This window comes from Typha angustifolia, chromosome 3 (assembly GCF_048772165.1).
Source record: "Typha angustifolia cultivar Huaian chromosome 3, ASM4877216v1, whole genome shotgun sequence".
NCBI lineage: Eukaryota > Viridiplantae > Streptophyta > Magnoliopsida > Poales > Typhaceae > Typha > Typha angustifolia.
Genome location: NC_133241.1, coordinates 7,429,702 through 7,446,686, shown reverse-complemented (window position 1 = coordinate 7,446,686; position 16,985 = coordinate 7,429,702). Strand labels below are relative to the sequence as shown.

Sequence of the window (16,985 nt, the reverse complement as noted above, 5' to 3'; positions counted from 1 at the left end):
GAGGGAGAAGAAGAAGTGGGCCCAGTAAAGAGTTAATATTAATAAGTGGGTGGGTGGGTGGGTGAAATGTTACGTGGACGGTCCTCACTGAAGAAAGGCGGATGCATTAGAGAGGTCCCCCTCAAGCATTCAATGCGACCGCTTGCTTGCCTCCTTCCTCCACCCATTTCGAAAACCCCCATTTCTAAACCCACTCTTTTAATTTATCTCGCGTGGCCTTTTTGCTTATATATCCTTGATAATGTCCTTATTTATATATCTGTAAGTATATGTATTTAAACCCTTGAGCATGAGAGGGTGAGCACCACATCGCATTGATTGATTATGAATGAGATGCCTTGATAACCTCTTAGTTGTAGTAAGGCCTTTTTCTTTCTTTTTTTTACTTTAAAATAGCTCATGTTGGGAAAATATATCTAAAAGTTTTTATTTATTATTATTATTATTATTTCTTTAAAGAAGTATGTATTGCAAATACCAAATCTTGAGGGGGTATAAATGCAAAAAAGGACCTCCTCTCCTCCGCTCGTTTATTTAAACAGACAAGATATTTTTCCTCTCACTGTCGCAAAGCCACTCCCTCTCTCTCTCTCTCTCTCTCTCTCTCTCTCCACTTGCGGGTAGTGTGGAAGATGGCGGAAGGCGGAAGTGTCGGCGAGGCGGCCGCGCCGTCTCGGGAAGTCCTCCTCATCTCCGCCGGAGCCAGCCATTCCGTCGCGCTCCTCTGTGAGTTTTTCGGAATCCTTGTCTTAGTTTTGCATCTAGAAATATTGTAATTGGTTTGGGTCCTTGAGTTCGTACCCCAGTTTGATTGGGGTCTTACTTGCTTGTATCTTTGGAAGGGAGTGGGATGGTGAATTTGGTGTCTTATAAAGGGAATTGGCTTCCATGGGACTTGGGATGTGGATATGAACTGCATTCCACTTTTGGGATGGTTGGTGTGGTGATGGCGTATTTCAGTTGTTCCACGAACAACATAGCTTCCAAATTGTCTTGAAAACTATGTTTCATCGGGTATTGCCATGTTTTGGCTTATCGCTTTTGAAATATCAGTAGTCTGCTTTCTGTTTTCCTCGTTCCTGCTCCTGCGGCAGTAACGTTGATGTAATGCTAGATTGTTGCAAACACTAGTCCTTTCACAGTTTACTTCCTTGAAGTAATGGTAGTTGTAGAACAAAGATTAATAATTGGAGGCTATATTATCGGCTTTTTTATCATGTAATTTAAGTAGGATATATAACAGCTAAACTTACTGCCTTCCTTTCTTAGAGTAACAATTTGTTAGATTGAAAAGGAAATAAGTTCTGTAATTCCATACATGTTCAGCTGATGTATCACCTTCAACATTAGCATTGTGTACATCAGTGACATAATCATGTTAGATTATAGGCTAACGGGCTGATATGTTACAGCTGGCAATGTTATCTGCTCTTGGGGAAGAGGTGAAGATGGGCAGCTGGGTCATGGAGATGCTGAAGACCGACTTTTGCCAACACTATTGAGTGCCTTGGACAGCCCAGGGATTGCCTCTATCACATGTGGAGCTGATCATACAACTGCATATTCTGAGTCTGAATTGCAAGTTTACAGTTGGGGCTGGTGTGCTTTATTTCCATGAACATTTTATGGTTCAATTGAAAATTGTTGGTTTCTTACTGATTAGTTATTTTTCTACTTTACAAGACATGAATTTCATGTGCTATTTCTATAGATCAGAGGAGACCTATTTACTTGTGCTACAAGATAAGCTACTTGCTGTTTAACTGAAAAATATGCACAAGAGTAGTATCATCCAAAGGAAGTGCATTTGCTAAGCCTTCCATGCCGCATCCATTGGATACCATAATGGTAGTGCCTAACAAAGAATGATGTTGTATTTTTTGATCAAGCAGCCAAAAATGGAAACCAATATGTTTTGGACTTATGTAGGACAACTGGAGAGGTAAAAAAACTTGTTAGTTCGAGTGCCGGTCGGGACTACCTTATAAAGCCACTTCATTGTGACTGTGAAAATGGAATTTCCATTTATGATTTAGTCATTTTTCCTGTTTTGTGTATAAAACACAATTGAGAGAGAGAGAGAGAGAGGGAGAAGAAAAAACAAGTCTACAATAAAGAAATTCACGCAAATATTACTGTTGTATAGCTATAGATTGAAAAAGAATTTAAAATTTGGTTTTGTTACATATGCTTCTTCAACATGAAAAAGAAATTGTTTTACATTTTCTTTATGTCCTCATCATTCAACAGTTAGCAATTTCATCGATCTAATATGTATACCCTTTACTTATTTTATTTCAGCCTTCGAAGAGAATTGCCTTTCATTTGCTAGTGGATTTTGCCGCATTCTGTTCTTTATAGATATTCCTTTCTTCTATTGTATATGTTTTTCTCTTGTATTTGTAGGGGCGACTTTGGAAGGTTGGGTCATGGTAACTCGAGTGATGTATTTACTCCTCAGCCGATCAAAGCATTACAAGGCTTGAAGATTAAACAAATAGCTTGTGGGGATAGTCACTGTTTGGCTGTGACTATGGATGGGGAAGTGCAAAGGTTGATGTCTATTTATGCATATGATAGCACTTTAATAACCTTTTCTTTTTCCCTATTTTGCTAGTTACAATATCCTTATATTTTCCATGGCTGTTAAACCCTTTCAGTAAATGATGTCTTTTTGTGGCATTAAATTTGCATGGATCCCTTAATTATAATTAATTACTTGTCATAGTTGATAATGCATTAACGCAGTAAGAACTTTGTAGGAATATTTTGGTTTGTTGTGCCTCACTGTGCAGGCTTCTGATCCTAGAAGAAGCCTTAACTAGATGGAAAGAGGAAAATTCGGGTTACAACCAATTTATTACTTACTAGGATAGTTGGAAGGGCCCCACGGAAGATATGAGCAGAATTTGTAAACTTAAAAGTAGTCTAATACCAACCTTATCCTGCATTCTGAACTGCATCAGCATGGTAAACAGCTAGGTAATTCTACTTCTATTGACTTTGGTTTTCTCTCTTTGGGGGTTGAGGGAGCATTAAAAGTTGTAGGACTTGACCCTAAGATTTCCCACTTACCTAAACCCTAACAAAAGGAAAATAGGGAAACATCCAAACTAAATGTAGGTAAAAAATTTAAAGACGGACAGCTAAATGCCATTTTCAGATTTTATTCTTTTCAAATTGTGTTTCTTTTTTCATGATCAATGGGCTCTGAGTCATTTATTATTTAATGATTATTTCTTGAAGCTGGGGGCGTAACCAAAATGGCCAGCTTGGTCTTGGTACCACAGAAGACTCCCTTGTGCCACAAAAAATTCAAGCGTTTGAGGTACAATATGCAGCTAACATTTCTTAAATTTGGAATGAGTTATCATGCATCTGATTTGCTTCCTGAGAGATCTATTTTCTGCATCAAACATCTTTTATCATTGTAGCATATTTTAATTCAAAAATGTTTGATTGGGATAGTTAATTATTACTATTATTATTTTTTTATTCTTTGCATATGCACTATTTTGGATTTGAGCTATGAGATGTAATGGTTTGACTTGAGATAAAGGATTTCTCGTGACTAAAGTTTGTGACAAGACAGAAATATGGGTGAGCGTGAAATGTGGAGTCCAATAAATTTTTCTTGAGTTTTGTTTGAGATTCAGTAGAAAACTGTAACTGACCTTTTAAACATCTTCTGGGAGTTTGTGAAATAAAAGAGATTTTGTCTTCCAGGTTTCATGCTAAAGTCCTTGCTATTTACATTGATTAGAATCCAGTAACAAATGGTAGAGAATTCATTCCAGGTGGAGATCCAATTCTAATGTTTAATTGACTCAATTAGCTGATCTTACAAGGGTGAATCTTGCTAGTTTGTGGGAGCAAGAGACTTTCTTGATCTAGGATTGCTCTAGATGTTGCTTTTATTCTTGCACTACTCTGTTCTGGTTTATTAAGAATTTGTACATTGTTTACCTTATATTTAGGATCAGTTAAATTCATATCAAGAATGTAATATCAGCCTAGTTTCCATTAGCTTTTATCTTTTAGATATCAGATGAACAGTATGCTTCTATCATGTGATATTTTGATGCCAACTATGAAAATTTGGCTTGTGTTTTGGAACTGGGAAGGTCTCTATTTGGGTCATTACATGCTTTGCAATGATAGAATGGAATACTATTAGGGGGTTGCTGTCAAGATGGTCGCTGCTGGGGCTGAGCATACTGCTGCAGTTACAGAAGATGGTGAACTTTATGGATGGGGTTGGGGTCGATATGGGAATTTGGGCCTGGGTGACCGTAATGATCGGTTGATCCCAGAAAAGGTTTCTTCTGTTCAGGTATACTTTGTTTCTGTATGGCTGTTTATGATGCAAAAGATCATAAGCTTAATTTTACAAATATTTATATGCAAATCTGGTTCTGCTCATTTAGCTTGATCAATGGATTCAGTCTTGAAATTCCATCTTGGACTTCAGCCAATACCTTTTACTTGTAATTCAAAATTTTGAGGCATCTTTGCATCTTCTAGTTGCTTCTGGAATTTAATTTACTGGAGACTTTAAAATTCAGCTTTGTTAAAGGCAACACACCCTTATCCTGTAGCATGAAACATTTAATATTTTCTCATCAATTTTCAATGCACTATGGGATAATTATTTTATTATACAGCTTATAATTTGCATGCATTTGAAGGGCCATATTTCAATTCATGCCTTAAATAGATTATTTTTCATCTCAAGAATGGAGATTTCACCCCAAGAGGGGATAAGATGTGCTTTCATTACGGCACAAGGTAATAAAGCCTTAATGGAAGAAAAGGTGGGGTATTGAAATTATGGATTGAGAAACCGATGTGCCAGTAACAACTAATTCGGATTGAAACTTTGTTTTCTGCTAGGGGAACATTTAGTGGGTTCTCCTCTAGAGATTTAGGCCTCCAGTAGTTAACAGCATTCCATTTATATGGAACATCTCTTCCTAGCACACATGTTATTTTGTTTCACTATGAAAAGCTAGTTTGACTCCATCATCATCTCATATGAGATCTATACTAGCTACCTCAGATATTGTTTTTCTTTTCCTTGCTTTTGCACACTTCAAATATTTGGCTCAATTTCCTATTTTACATTTCCAGGGGCAAAAAATGGTACTTGTTGCATGTGGATGGCGTCATACAATAACTGTCTCCTCTTCCGGGAACTTGTACACTTATGGTTGGAGCAAATATGGTCAGCTAGGACATGGAGATTTTGAAGATCATCTTATTCCTCATAAGTTGGAAACCTTAAAAGATAGCTGCATATCGCAGGTCCTGATTTGTAGAAAAATTTGACTTGCTCTTTACATTACCTCTTCCATTTTCTGCTGCCCTTCATCAGTTAGAATAAAGAATCTGTTCTAGTCTATGCTCTTATATGGTGTATATTTTTTACTCTTTTTTTTATACTTTTTGTTGATTTCATTATTAGGCATAATCAGGTTTAATTCTGTAAACTTTGTTTTGGTTCTCTTCAGATTTCAGGTGGCTGGAGACATACTATGGCACTCACATCAGATGGCAGACTTTATGGATGCGGATGGAATAAGGTCCTTGTTCAATCTATCAATTTCTTCTTAACTTACTTTTTTTCTGCTCTCTTGCTACTGTTATTATATTATTTATTACCTCCTATGCTTTTCCAAAGTGCATCTCTCTTAAGTTTTCATTGATCCCAAATTTGTTATAGTGAAATAACATGTCCATGATTTTGTGAAGATATATTGTCTCTTGCAGTAACAAAGTGTGCATTTTTCCTAGAGTTGCCTCACCAGATCACTCAAAAATTAGGTCAGCTAGTTGACTTGGCATCACTGAAATTGTGAATTTATGATTTTACCGAAGATCTAAATTGTGTTGGGAGTCATTTTCTGTTATTAATGTACACATTAAGGATGTCTTCATCATTTGCACCAAATCCAAATCTCGTAACTCTCATAGCTCTCTAGGAATTGCAAAGGACAAGATTTAATCTGGAAACTAAAGCTGCAATTAATTTAAAATTTTAAATACCTTTACTTTGATATATTTGATATTATATTCAGAAGTAAACATGTCTTTCAGATTATACCTATAACATGAGTGGTTCTCTATAACCAGAGCTTGAGTGTATTTTATTGACCTACTCAGTCCTCAAAGAAGTTTGCCAATTTTGATCTATGAGCCTTTTTGTTTAAATGCATCTAAAGCTACTCACTTTCATTATGATCCCTGATGAAGAGCGGAATTCTACCAAATCATCTGTCCAGTGACTTCCTTCCCTATTTCTATCCGCTGAATCCTAACCAGAGCAACTTATGATCTACTCAGCAGTTGACCAGTTGCGCTTCTTCAGACCTATAGCACCAGCATAAATCAAGGTCTGATGTTCTGGCTGAAACAAATCCATCTCAGCCAATGGAATAAGTTTCTCTTGTAACTTATTCAAGTACTAGAACACTGAAAGTTACTACTTGAAATTTCATCACTTCCCTTAGTTAAGCATGACTAGCATAGATGGTTCTGCATGAGTAGTTGCCTCTGTTTGTAAGTGCAGTGGTATTCTTGCTTTACAAATCCATTGCTTTTAGTAGAACTTTTGTCAACAGTCAAATAATAGTTTCAAAAGATGGCTGAAATGATGGAAAAAAAAAGTCAGCATGACAGATGAATGTTATGGATGGAAATTCTATGATATATTTCTTTTATTATTATTTTTATTTTCATGTAATATCTAAAAGCATGATCCTACACTGTTCTTTTTGTCCCCATCTCTGGCTTTCATTTTTCTCAGAGATTGTTTCAATTATCAGAATTGTGGCTGCTTTAATTTATGTCATTCTTGCTTTTCAATCTTTTGTTTATTGGTGCTATGATTTTCACCTAATCTCTCATGTAGTTTGGTCAACTGGGTGTCGGCGATAACGTTGATCACTGCTCCCCAGTAGAGGTCAATTTTCCAGAAGAACAGGTTTGATGTCATCTCTTCAAGCATTTAACTGTCAATTCTTTATAGTCAGAGGGTACCAGAACCTTTTGTATTATTAGACAGGATGAATTATTAACTACCCTAGTCTGATTCATTTATTCAAGGGCAGAATAAGTATCTTTAATTGTGTTTTCTTCTGTCAATGTGTCAATCATATTCTGATTATGATTTGTGGACTCAATTGCAGAAAATTACCCAAATTTCTTGTGGATGGAGGCACACTGTTGCCCTTACAGAAAGAAAAAACATTTTTTCTTGGGGCAGGGGTACCAGCGGACAGCTTGGTCATGGAGATATCGTTGACAGGTAATTTCATAGATCTGATACATTTTACAGTATTGAGCTGTATATAGTAGTTCTTAGTATTATTTTAGCAGTGAAATACATAATGGATTTGTTCTTTGGTGAATCTTATGTCATTTTTTCCAATTTAGACCATAAGAATGTGAGTCAGTGTATATAGCTGATTTGCCTGAATGGTGGATACAAGATGTCACAGAGTAACTATGGAACATTTGTAGTGCTTCAAAGCAGGAGAAAGTTTGAGGTTGAATAATGAGAAATGGCACAGACATAATGAAGCAAAGATGAATAGAAATGTTAAGAGTGTTCGTATGAGTTATGAGAATGTAAGAATTTATTTCTTTCTTTCCTTTTAATACAGCTTGATCACATGTATGCAAGAAAAACGCAATGATTGAGCATTATAGTAGTTTAGCTCAAGAGACGAGTATCATGTTGGACCACTTGAGTTGGATATGAACTGTTTGCTCAGTCAGAATCATTTTACTTCCAGGACTGTGTTGTTTTATGTTTACTTGAATGCTCAAATAGTAAGGATGACAATTCCTTTGTCATCTAAGTTCACCATTGTTAGAGCAGAAATAAGTCGTATGCCTAGAGTTATTTGCTAAAAGCCTGCTTGTAATAGCATTGCATTGTCACTTCTGTGTCATTTGTTTTTCACTAAGTTACATTTTAGCTATAGCAGCCATTTATCATAAATCATCATAATTAATGGAAATCTTTTTTTGCTGTCTTGAAGGAATACACCTAAGATGATTGATGCTTTAAGCTCTGATGGGTTTGGTTGCAAGCAGTTAGAATCCTCAAAAGTGGTTCCTATGTCAGGTTAGCATAAAAATGCGATACTATAGATATGTGAGAATTGCCTCACACTGTTCTTTTATGTCATGCAGGGAAAGTCTGGGTTTCACCATCTGAAAGATATGCTATTGTTCCTGATGAAAATGTGAGCTTTGCACCTACATAATGTCTGATTAAGTAGACTTTTTTTTTTTTCCTTCCAGTTGCATATACCATTTAATAGCCCTGATTAAAGTATAAATTGATGCGACAAATCAAGAATATTTTGAATTTCTGCAGGCTCCCAGGCCAGAAGGAAAGACGGTGACTGGAAATGGAAGCGATGTAAATGTACCGGAGAATGATGCCAAGAGGATGCGGGTCTAGTCAATTTACCTACTCTATATACCAAGTATTATTAATTTTGGTTGTGCTATCCTCTATATAAAACTAATGCACTAGACTTGCAGATGTTATAGACATGTTGTGTCCAATTCTTATGTGTCTTCTTTTAGCTGAACAATTTATGCATTAAGAGAATCTTGATTTGGTCCAAATGTTGCATGCTCCTCTTCTTTGCTGTGGACTGAACAATGGCATGGTTATGTTCTGAAGTATTCAAGATGAACTGACATGCATCCTAACATGCAAACTAATCAATTGAAGTTCTGTCTGTTATCATGTTGAAATGCCCCATAGTTTGGTGAGTTATTAACACCGTCTCATGTATTGCGCCTTCTCTATGCAGCAATTATGTCTGATTGAATTTCCCATGATTGTTGAATCAAGGACTGCGAAATATTGAGTTTATGCTATTGGTTGCATGATTTGGTTAGAAGTTGAAAAATAGAAGTTACAAATGATTTTATATATATATATATATAATAGTTCAATCTGTGATGAAATGTTTAAATATGATGTGGTTGATTCCTAGTGTCATCTGAAAGTTTTGAAGATTACACCATATACTCACACAAGAGAGCATATTGTAATCTCCAATTCTCTGGTTATGTATGGAAAATGTCATGAAAGTTGGTGATGATTTCTTCCTCTGGAGACGTCATGAAGGGGCGAAGGATTTTGTTGTGAGGAAAATGAGGTATGTGTTACACATCCAAGATGCAAGATATGAATAGGTTGTTCAACGAACGTGCAGTGATTTATGTTTCTTGCCTAACTTCATGGAAGGAGATACTGATAGGAGGAGGAACAAATTCGAAACAAGAAGAAATCAATTATTATTATGCTTACAAAATGCTCATCGTTGCTGTTAATTCTAGGATCAAGACACGGACAAAGATAAAGGCACCTCGCTATGAGATGAACCATCATCGGAGTGGACGTTGCCGTTCCTTTGCTGAGCTGCTTGTGCTGCCGCTGGCCCGCCTGAGCTGCACGCAGCGTCGGGGGAGCCCATGACGGTTGCGTTGCCGAACCGCACCCTCCTCGCTCCGCCTGGGGATTCAACGGCGATTTCATTGTCTACGGCCGGAGCGGTGATGAAGCTCGGTCGCCCTCCGCCTCCCACCGGGGTGACCGACGAGGCTCTGATTGGCTGTCTCTCCTCGTCGTCTCCTCTGAATAAAAAGCACCGGTAGACGCACGTCAGGAACCAGAAAAACCACGGGACAGCAACCAAAACCATGCCGGCGATGGGGAACCACCCCGGCACGGCGTTCTCGGGGAACGCCACATAGAGAACGAGGAACGTGCCGCCCGTGATGAGGATGAGGAAGAAGAGGCCGGAGACGACCCAAACACGGATGTCGCCGGCCTTTCCCTCCGGGGCGGGCATAGATGCCAGACTCCACGAACTCCGGGCGGCTGCTTTATAATCCGTGCAGGCTGATTTAATTCGTGCACCACCCTATACGTGTGACTTCCTCGTATACAACGGGCATCAATCTCTTCCCATTCTCTCTTATCAAACGATCTTTCTGTGTGTGATTCAAAGCAAGCTGGGGAGGAGGGTGATGGTTTGGAGGCCAGCCAAGCCCGGTGTCATTTGAGGAGGAAGAAGAAATATTCAAACAAGCCTCACGTAAAACAAGGATCAAGATGCAAAATGTATATATCTATATATATATAAAGAGAGATAGAGAGAAGGGCGGGGAGACGTTGAGGCCTTAACGTTCTATAAATATAGAGATGGTATCTTTTTTATGTACATTATCTGAGAAGTTTGACTTGATAATCTTTCAAAGAAATGTGTACTTTTAATATAAACTTTAGTGTACCATAATTAGTGACCACCCTCTTCCTTTGAATGAGACTCGTGACAATTTAGAACATTTAGACTGGATCGTTGTCGCTGTCTTTGTGAAAAATAAAATAAATGAGGATAATGTTATTGCTGCAAATAATCTGTGGAGCAATTAATCTCTGTTCTATATCACAAAATCACAAGTGGGTCTTTCATAAAATCATAAAAAGAGTGCAAACTGAAAGCAAATTATTCGTTCAAGAGATTGACAAATAAGGTCCTCCCTTGTCGAGTATACACCACACATGGAAAGAAGTTCACAATCATACAATACAGTTATGCAAACACTTACATCCTTCAGAACACACTATTGAAGGATTGTATATAGAGAGAATTATACTGATCATTTGAACTCTTCTTCCTTGAGAACATATCTCCAATCAAAGGAATGATAGGCTTCTTCTTCTGCACCTTCCTCTTCCTTCTTCCGCCATCACCATAATAGTCATCTTCTTCTAACTCTCCAAGGCTAAGGGCTTCAGCTAAAGTAGGCAAGTAGTCGTAGCTCGACGGCAAGTCCCTTATCCTCTCCTCGGCCCACCTGTCACTTCGGATTTTGTCGGTTTTCTCTTCCACGATCTCTGCGGCGCTCGCTGCTTCAATCTCTTCCAACTTTGATAAGTTTTTATGGAGTTGTGCATTGAGACTCGCCACTGCGAGCTCCATCTCAGACTCTCTATTCTTTAGAAGCACTAAGTCATGCTTTGTTTCATGCAGTTCTGCTTCTAGCTTCTTAAGGTAGTCAAGAATTATGAGCTCTTCTTCTCTGTCTTGGTTGATATGAGACACTGATGAGGAGTAGGAGGGTGAAGAGGATGGTGCTGATGAGTACACAGGCTTTGGAGGTGGCAATGGATCAGTCTGCAGTGGCTTTGAAGTGGCGCCGCCGCCTAAAGAGAGGCGCTCGCCGAAGACTGCAACCGCCTCCTTCACCGAGCGGAAGGGGCGGGTCGTGTCGACTTCAGATCGCTCTGATGCCATGGGAGTAGTAGCAGAGGATGCATGGCCTTCCATTGCTGCCAACTGAACACAATGGCAGAGTGCATCAGTGTATATAAGATGTGATGGTGGTGGTGAGATTGGTTTCTTTGCTTCTACTTCAAAGGCATACCGGTAAAATACTTGCATTGTTTCAAGGGGAAGTTAGTTTGCAGTGCCAGGAAGGAGACCTCTCACCTAAGGCCTGCCAGATTCAACTACAGTTGGAAGAGTAGAAAGAAGGGAAGCAGAAATTATTGAAGCTTGTTACCCCAAGTCATGCAGATATTGAGAAGGAAGCCAAGAGTAAATATGGCTTTGCAGATTTGGATTTCTTTGTGAGCACTCTTTAACTGTTAACGGAAATGATTGTACCTGCTGTCAGTTGGCCTTAGTACTGATCATAGTAAGCTGTTATCATGTTAGGATTACAGGTTTAACAATGTTTCAGAAAGTTGTTCCTCAATCATAATGAATCAGGTGTCAAGTATAAAATCTAGGTGTATCTGTATAAACTTGGTTGTATGTCATTTGTGCTGTGCGTTGCATGCAATAGGTAGCTGGATAGTTTATACTTTATAGCTTTGTGATGTGTGTTTTGGTTTGGTTAAAATGTGCTGTGGGGAGGTTGAATTTGTTAGTGGACTGAAGCATTCTTTATGTTTCTATTGAAGCTGGGTCGATGACCTTTCAGGAGAAAAGCAAAAAAAATATAAAACCTAGGAAACCTGAAAGCAATAGATGATGTGAAAAAACCTTTTGTTTACTTTAGGCTCGGAAAGCTCCATATTGTTTGGTACTCCAGCTTGTCTATTAATCTTTTTAAGAGTAGCTATGCATAAAATAGAAAACTTTAATGCCTGGCAACATCTTGCAGAAAGTAACCAGGATTGCAATTTATAGGCCTCAAAAGTCGAGGGGCATAGTGAAGCATCCAAGGGAAGATTTCTTGGAGTACTTGCAGAGATCATGAAGATAATTTTATAATATCTATCTCCATTTTGCCATCATAAACTAAATGTTCTTGGATGAGATATAGAGGGTGATTACATCTTTGCTTGCTGAGCTTTTCCAAATGAAGCAAACATGACATGCTTTAAGGCAGCTAAGGCTGCTAAACAGTGGAAAATTAATCAATATTCTCCACTAATTTAAAATTTGTAAGTTCCACCATTGTAATGCTCCTATTGTATTACAAGATAAGATTCAATTGAAATCATAACTATCCCCAAATAAAGAATGCTGCACTGTCTCTTTGTGAATCATTTTAATAACAAATGCAATGGTTTTTGTAGCATCCGTGTCCATCTGACTGAATGAAGCCTGAGATATTGTAAACTTGTTTTGTATATGGATAATCCCACAGATCTAGCAGTGGTTTGTATTGGCGACTGATGGTAATCTACAGACTGTATGACTGGAATGATCTGTATACATATATATACCTGTCTTCTCCAACCTAAAAGGGCCAAAAACTGCTGCTTCAATCGGGTATCCAAAACGGCTTTATAACATCTGACTACGAAACGAATATACAAATTTCTGACAGGCGGCTGCCATGCAAAGGTGCCCCTGATGTGTTGTGGGCTTCAAAGATAATATCACAAGACATCATTCCGTAACTCCTCTTGATATCTAAGAGGAATGCCTTCAAGGAGAAAGTCATCCTCATCGGCATGCTTTGGAAGTTGCATGCACATTGACGGTGTGAGACCTGTTGAGACAGGTAAACTCGTAAAGAATCTTGAAAAAGATGGTGTGCGCTCAATCAAGTATATATAAGTGAGACATACCATCAACCATGTCCTTTGTCTTGTGAAGAAGAAACGTCCCAGAAAGTATTGTCACAAAGCCACACATCTCTGTGAGAATCTGTGTTGGATTTTGCCGATCCCAGTCCTGTATTTTGAAGTAGAGAAGAACTTAGCAATATGTTAAAGAACACACAATTCCATTTAAATATTGCACAGCATATTAACTATGGTAATTATACATCATAGAGATTACCTTGAACATGATCACACTAGCCAAAATGGTTAAGGAGGTAAACATCACATAGTATATTGGTGATACAACCGCTGTATTGAAATTGTCAAGTGCCTGTGGATACAAGAAAACACATTTTGGTTCTTATTTTCTTCAAAGAGGTAACTGTGTAGAAACCCTAGAATTAACATCAAGTATTTAACCATATAGCCAGTACCTTCTTGAAAAACCAAGAGCTATTCTCTCTGATAAACTAGCCATTTCTTGAGTTGAAATTCTTGTCCAAGAAAATCCAAGTTTTTTGTAATGCACAATGATCTTAACCCATCTCAAGCATCTAGCCCACCAATTGTAGTACTTTATACACGACCCTCAAGGTTACTGATTCTTTTAAATAGCCAAATATTGTTTTTTTAATTGAGGGGGAAAAAGCAATTCCATCTTGGTGTACCTTTATGGTATAAAACGATTGGTGTTTTTAACTGCTGCCATGTATCATCAATATGACGCCATTCACTTTTGAAGTAAGACTGTGCTTAATAATGGCCAGGACAAACATTGTGAAGTTATGAACATAAGTGCAACATCTGTGCAATATTGTATTCAAAAGTCTACAATAGAATTATATAGTAGGATATAGTGATACTATGAAAAACATAAGACAATTAGAGATTGTATATACTTGTAACATACTGATGTGTCTGCTGAAGCTTAGCAGTAAGAACAATGCAGTAGGTAAGGAAATCAAACTTGGAGTAAAATAATTATAAGCAAATCACCTTATTCAAATAATTAATCTGAGTAACCACACAAATAGCTACAATTAAGGTGAAGACCCAAGTTTGTGGATAGATTAGTTGGTTCATTCCTGAAAATGTCAACTTCAGGGCAATCCCAAGAGCTTTCACACTCATGACCTGGCAAAGAATAGTAGGGAAGAATAAATACAAGAACGTATCGAATAGGAAGCCAACTTAAGGTGGATCTCATACTTAAACAAGAACATACCGAGAGTGAACCTACAAGTGAACAGACACCGATATACACCATTATATGTGTCTGCCCATATCGAGGTATAAAGTGAAATATGAGTACTACCACTGCTGCAACTACTGTAGCTGCATATAGTAGAAAAGCTGCAGAAAGAGGGAATGTGACAAAATTTATTAGAGAAAGTGATTTCAAAATCCAAATCAATGGAATGTAATGGCCATGACAATAAATTGAATTAGTTTTGAGCTAGGGCCTACGTGGCCTTAATCAGCTAAAATACCTGGTTCAGTAGCAAGATCCCACACTTCTGTCACAGACTCAATCTCACGCTCCTGTGGAGCATGGAGAACAATCGTGGTTGACCCCACAACACAAAGAACGCAGCCAAGTATACCAAAAATATGTAGCCTCTCCCGTAAAATAATATATGCAAGTGCAGCACTGCAGGATTATGCAGACACTTATACGTTAAAATTGATCTATCTAGAATAAGGCATCTCAGGGATTTGACATATAACTCTGATTTATACCTGATGATAATGCTGAGTGCACCAAGAGGAGTGACTAAAATAGCGGGAGCAAATGCATAAGCCGCAAAATTAGCAACTTCCCCAACAATCACTGTCATTTAGAACAGAGAATCAGTATCCATATATCCATTAAAGGACAGAGGTTCCTAACATGAGGTGAACAGTAAATAACAATCCATGGTTTCACATTCCTGTGAGACATAAGACAGAAGAACACACAACATATTGTGTGCATCTAGAAGCTTTCATTATGAAATTTAATGAGAAAAGCTACTAATTGACACTAGCCAGGAATTTGGCTCCAATACCTAGAGGACTGAGACTATAGCCAGTTAAAAGGTATAGTCAGTTTTGATCGTTCTCTATAACCGTCCTATAGTTTAATTGAAATGGGCTTGAATGACAATTATAATGGTAACTATTTAGTTTAAATAGGTTGACCTATACTATATTAACGAGAAGAAAAGGAAGCAAGACATATTACTCATTGCAGAAAAATCATGAAATGTTATTGAAAACAAAAGTAATGAACTTACTTGTGATCATGCCTGCCCACCAAAGTGGTTCATATAAGTAAGAATACCCTCCTACACCTGTTGTGCAACCCAAAGGTAATTAGGGCATCCATAACGAGCATAGGAACTGAAAATATGTCTGGAATAGCTCCATACTGACAGACCATTGGAAGTAAGAAAAATATCCTAAAGCACATATCACATTTACAGGATAATTTTGACAAGAAAGCATGGTTGGCGATAAGAGTAGATGCGTCCACTTGACTCCTATTATTTATCCTCTAAATTAAGGAAAATGTTCTTTGTTGAGATAATAAGAACACAAAGAACATCCACTTAAACCAGCTCACTATATGCTAATATGTTAACCTTGAGATAGAAACCACACGTCCAAACATATTCAAAGGTGCAGTATTTGAGTCTCGGAAACCCAAAAAGCACTTTTCAGATCGCACTAGAAATTAGATTTTTGATTTCTTTCCTTACTTTGGTTCTTGTTAATTTACGAAGCTTCTTCGAAGTCAACAATCCCAATGTAGTTCACAAATGCCCAGGTTTTTTAGGAACAAAGAGAACTATACTTTTTACTAACAGCGCCAACTCAACCTACTTTTAAGTACAAATGCAATTTACAACTAGCGAATAAGGGATCTACTGAAAAGAGATCTTTAGCATAAATTAGATCGCGAAGAACAAGAAACCCCATTTGAGATCCAAATTCCGAGAAATCTACCAATCCCTTTACCTGCCCTAACCCCGGCTTCCCCGGCCTTCCTCAAACCCTTCTTCTTGACGATAAAGCTCGCACCGATGAAGATGCTCGACGAGAGCGCGAGCACGAGCCCTTTAATGTTGTCCGACGACATGCCCTTGTAAGCCAACATCCAAACACCACCACCACCGCCGGTGGGGGGCACCATCTCCGCTCGCCGGAATCCGATCTCAGCCTCAATGCGCGCATCTCGCCGCCACCACCTCTTCCATTGCTCCTCTTCCTCCTCCAAGAGATCACTACGCACACTTCGAAACCCTAACCCTTCCCCTCTCGATTTAGCTCGGCGAGAAGAAAAGGAGGCGCGAAGTGGAGAAAGAAAACAACAGAAAAAAAATATATATAAGAGGGGTGGGAATAACGCTCGCCGTGGATCGGAAACGAGAGAGGGAGAGAGCTTTATTAATAAGCCGGTAACGAGAAGGGATTAATTAATCTCTTAATTAATTTCTTAGTTTAATTAAGATGCGGGTTGCAGTGGACCTCAACTAATCAGTTACTATCACAGAAGTGGACGACGTCCTTGCCGTCCGATGAAGAATCCAACGGCGGATTGTCGAGTCCGCATATAACGTTTTATAGGACAAGTTCGGATGGATTGGAGATCGGTGACGGTGTGGGGGCGTACATGAGAGGAAAGGTAGAAATGCACGTGGAATATGCCCTCCTGGATTTGGATCCGAACACGGGAGGAATAGAATCGCCTACAACTCTGGTTTCGGGAATTTCAATTTTGTAACTCGGTAATTTCTTTTTCCCCTATAATTCTTATTTAACATTTTAAGTTAATTTAAATGATATTAAAAATAAATATTTCACTATAATATATAAAATAATTTATAAATACCTAAATTATTCCTAT

The 16,985-nt window shown here is 38.2% G+C and overlaps 4 protein-coding genes across 5 annotated transcripts; 1 reads left to right on the top strand and 3 right to left on the bottom strand.

Moving 5' to 3' along the window:
• Positions 1-563: 563 nt before the first annotated feature.
• Positions 564-8,767, top strand: LOC140778555 (ultraviolet-B receptor UVR8). Its single transcript, XM_073123348.1, has 12 exons — positions 564-726; positions 1,413-1,599; positions 2,407-2,553; positions 3,247-3,328; positions 4,178-4,333; positions 5,131-5,304; positions 5,511-5,582; positions 6,911-6,982; positions 7,188-7,306; positions 8,046-8,131; positions 8,200-8,252; positions 8,387-8,767. Exons 1-12 carry the CDS (start codon positions 633-635, stop codon positions 8,471-8,473), a joined length of 1,329 nt encoding a protein of 442 aa, XP_072979449.1. The 5' UTR covers positions 564-632; the 3' UTR covers positions 8,474-8,767.
• Positions 8,768-9,368: 601 nt separating this feature from the next.
• Positions 9,369-9,881, bottom strand: LOC140758258 (uncharacterized). The gene has a single exon (XM_073094353.1). It carries the CDS (start codon positions 9,879-9,881, stop codon positions 9,369-9,371), a length of 513 nt encoding a protein of 170 aa, XP_072950454.1.
• A 599-nt stretch (positions 9,882-10,480) lies between these two features.
• Positions 10,481-11,510, bottom strand: LOC140758304 (WEB family protein At3g51220-like). The gene has a single exon (XM_073094405.1). The coding sequence runs from the start codon at positions 11,475-11,477 to the stop codon at positions 10,647-10,649; it is 831 nt and encodes a 276-aa protein (XP_072950506.1). The 5' UTR covers positions 11,478-11,510; the 3' UTR covers positions 10,481-10,646.
• A 946-nt stretch (positions 11,511-12,456) lies between these two features.
• On the bottom strand, positions 12,457-16,515 carry LOC140758502 (probable magnesium transporter NIPA4). 2 transcript variants are annotated; one of them, XM_073094696.1, is made up of 9 exons: positions 16,097-16,513; positions 15,373-15,429; positions 14,837-14,927; positions 14,587-14,747; positions 14,322-14,449; positions 14,093-14,230; positions 13,335-13,427; positions 13,121-13,226; positions 12,457-13,041 (listed from the first exon to the last, which is right to left on the bottom strand). In XM_073094696.1, exons 1-9 carry the CDS (start codon positions 16,269-16,271, stop codon positions 12,929-12,931), a joined length of 1,062 nt encoding a protein of 353 aa, XP_072950797.1. In that variant the 5' UTR covers positions 16,272-16,513; the 3' UTR covers positions 12,457-12,928. The 2 variants fall into 2 exon arrangements, with proteins under 2 accessions (XP_072950797.1, XP_072950798.1); XM_073094697.1 differs by lacking the exon at positions 13,335-13,427 and having other exon boundaries at positions 16,097-16,515.
• Between the last annotated feature and the right edge of the window lie 470 nt (positions 16,516-16,985).

What these genes read in the sequence shown, in the direction of transcription:
- LOC140778555 (XM_073123348.1), top strand. Translation starts at nt 633, where the DNA reads ATGGCGGAAGGCGGAAGTGTCGGCGAGGCGGCCGCGCCGTCTCGGGAA. An exon ending in TCAATTTTCCAGAAGAACAG is followed by an intron (nt 6,983 to 7,187) that starts GTTTGATGTCAT and finishes ACTCAATTGCAG; the next exon opens with AAAATTACCCAAATTTCTTG. An exon ending in CATGGAGATATCGTTGACAG is followed by an intron (nt 7,307 to 8,045) that starts GTAATTTCATAG and finishes GCTGTCTTGAAG; the next exon opens with GAATACACCTAAGATGATTG.
- LOC140758258 (XM_073094353.1), bottom strand. Translation starts at nt 9,881, where the DNA reads ATGCCCGCCCCGGAGGGAAAGGCCGGCGACATCCGTGTTTGGGTCGTC.
- LOC140758304 (XM_073094405.1), bottom strand. Translation starts at nt 11,477, where the DNA reads ATGCAAGTATTTTACCGGTATGCCTTTGAAGTAGAAGCAAAGAAACCA.
- LOC140758502 (XM_073094696.1), bottom strand. Translation starts at nt 16,271, where the DNA reads ATGGTGCCCCCCACCGGCGGTGGTGGTGGTGTTTGGATGTTGGCTTAC. An exon ending in GCACTCAGCATTATCATCAG is followed by an intron (nt 14,748 to 14,836) that starts GTATAAATCAGA and finishes ATAATCCTGCAG; the next exon opens with TGCTGCACTTGCATATATTA. An exon ending in CACTTGTAGGTTCACTCTCG is followed by an intron (nt 14,231 to 14,321) that starts GTATGTTCTTGT and finishes ATTCTTTGCCAG; the next exon opens with GTCATGAGTGTGAAAGCTCT.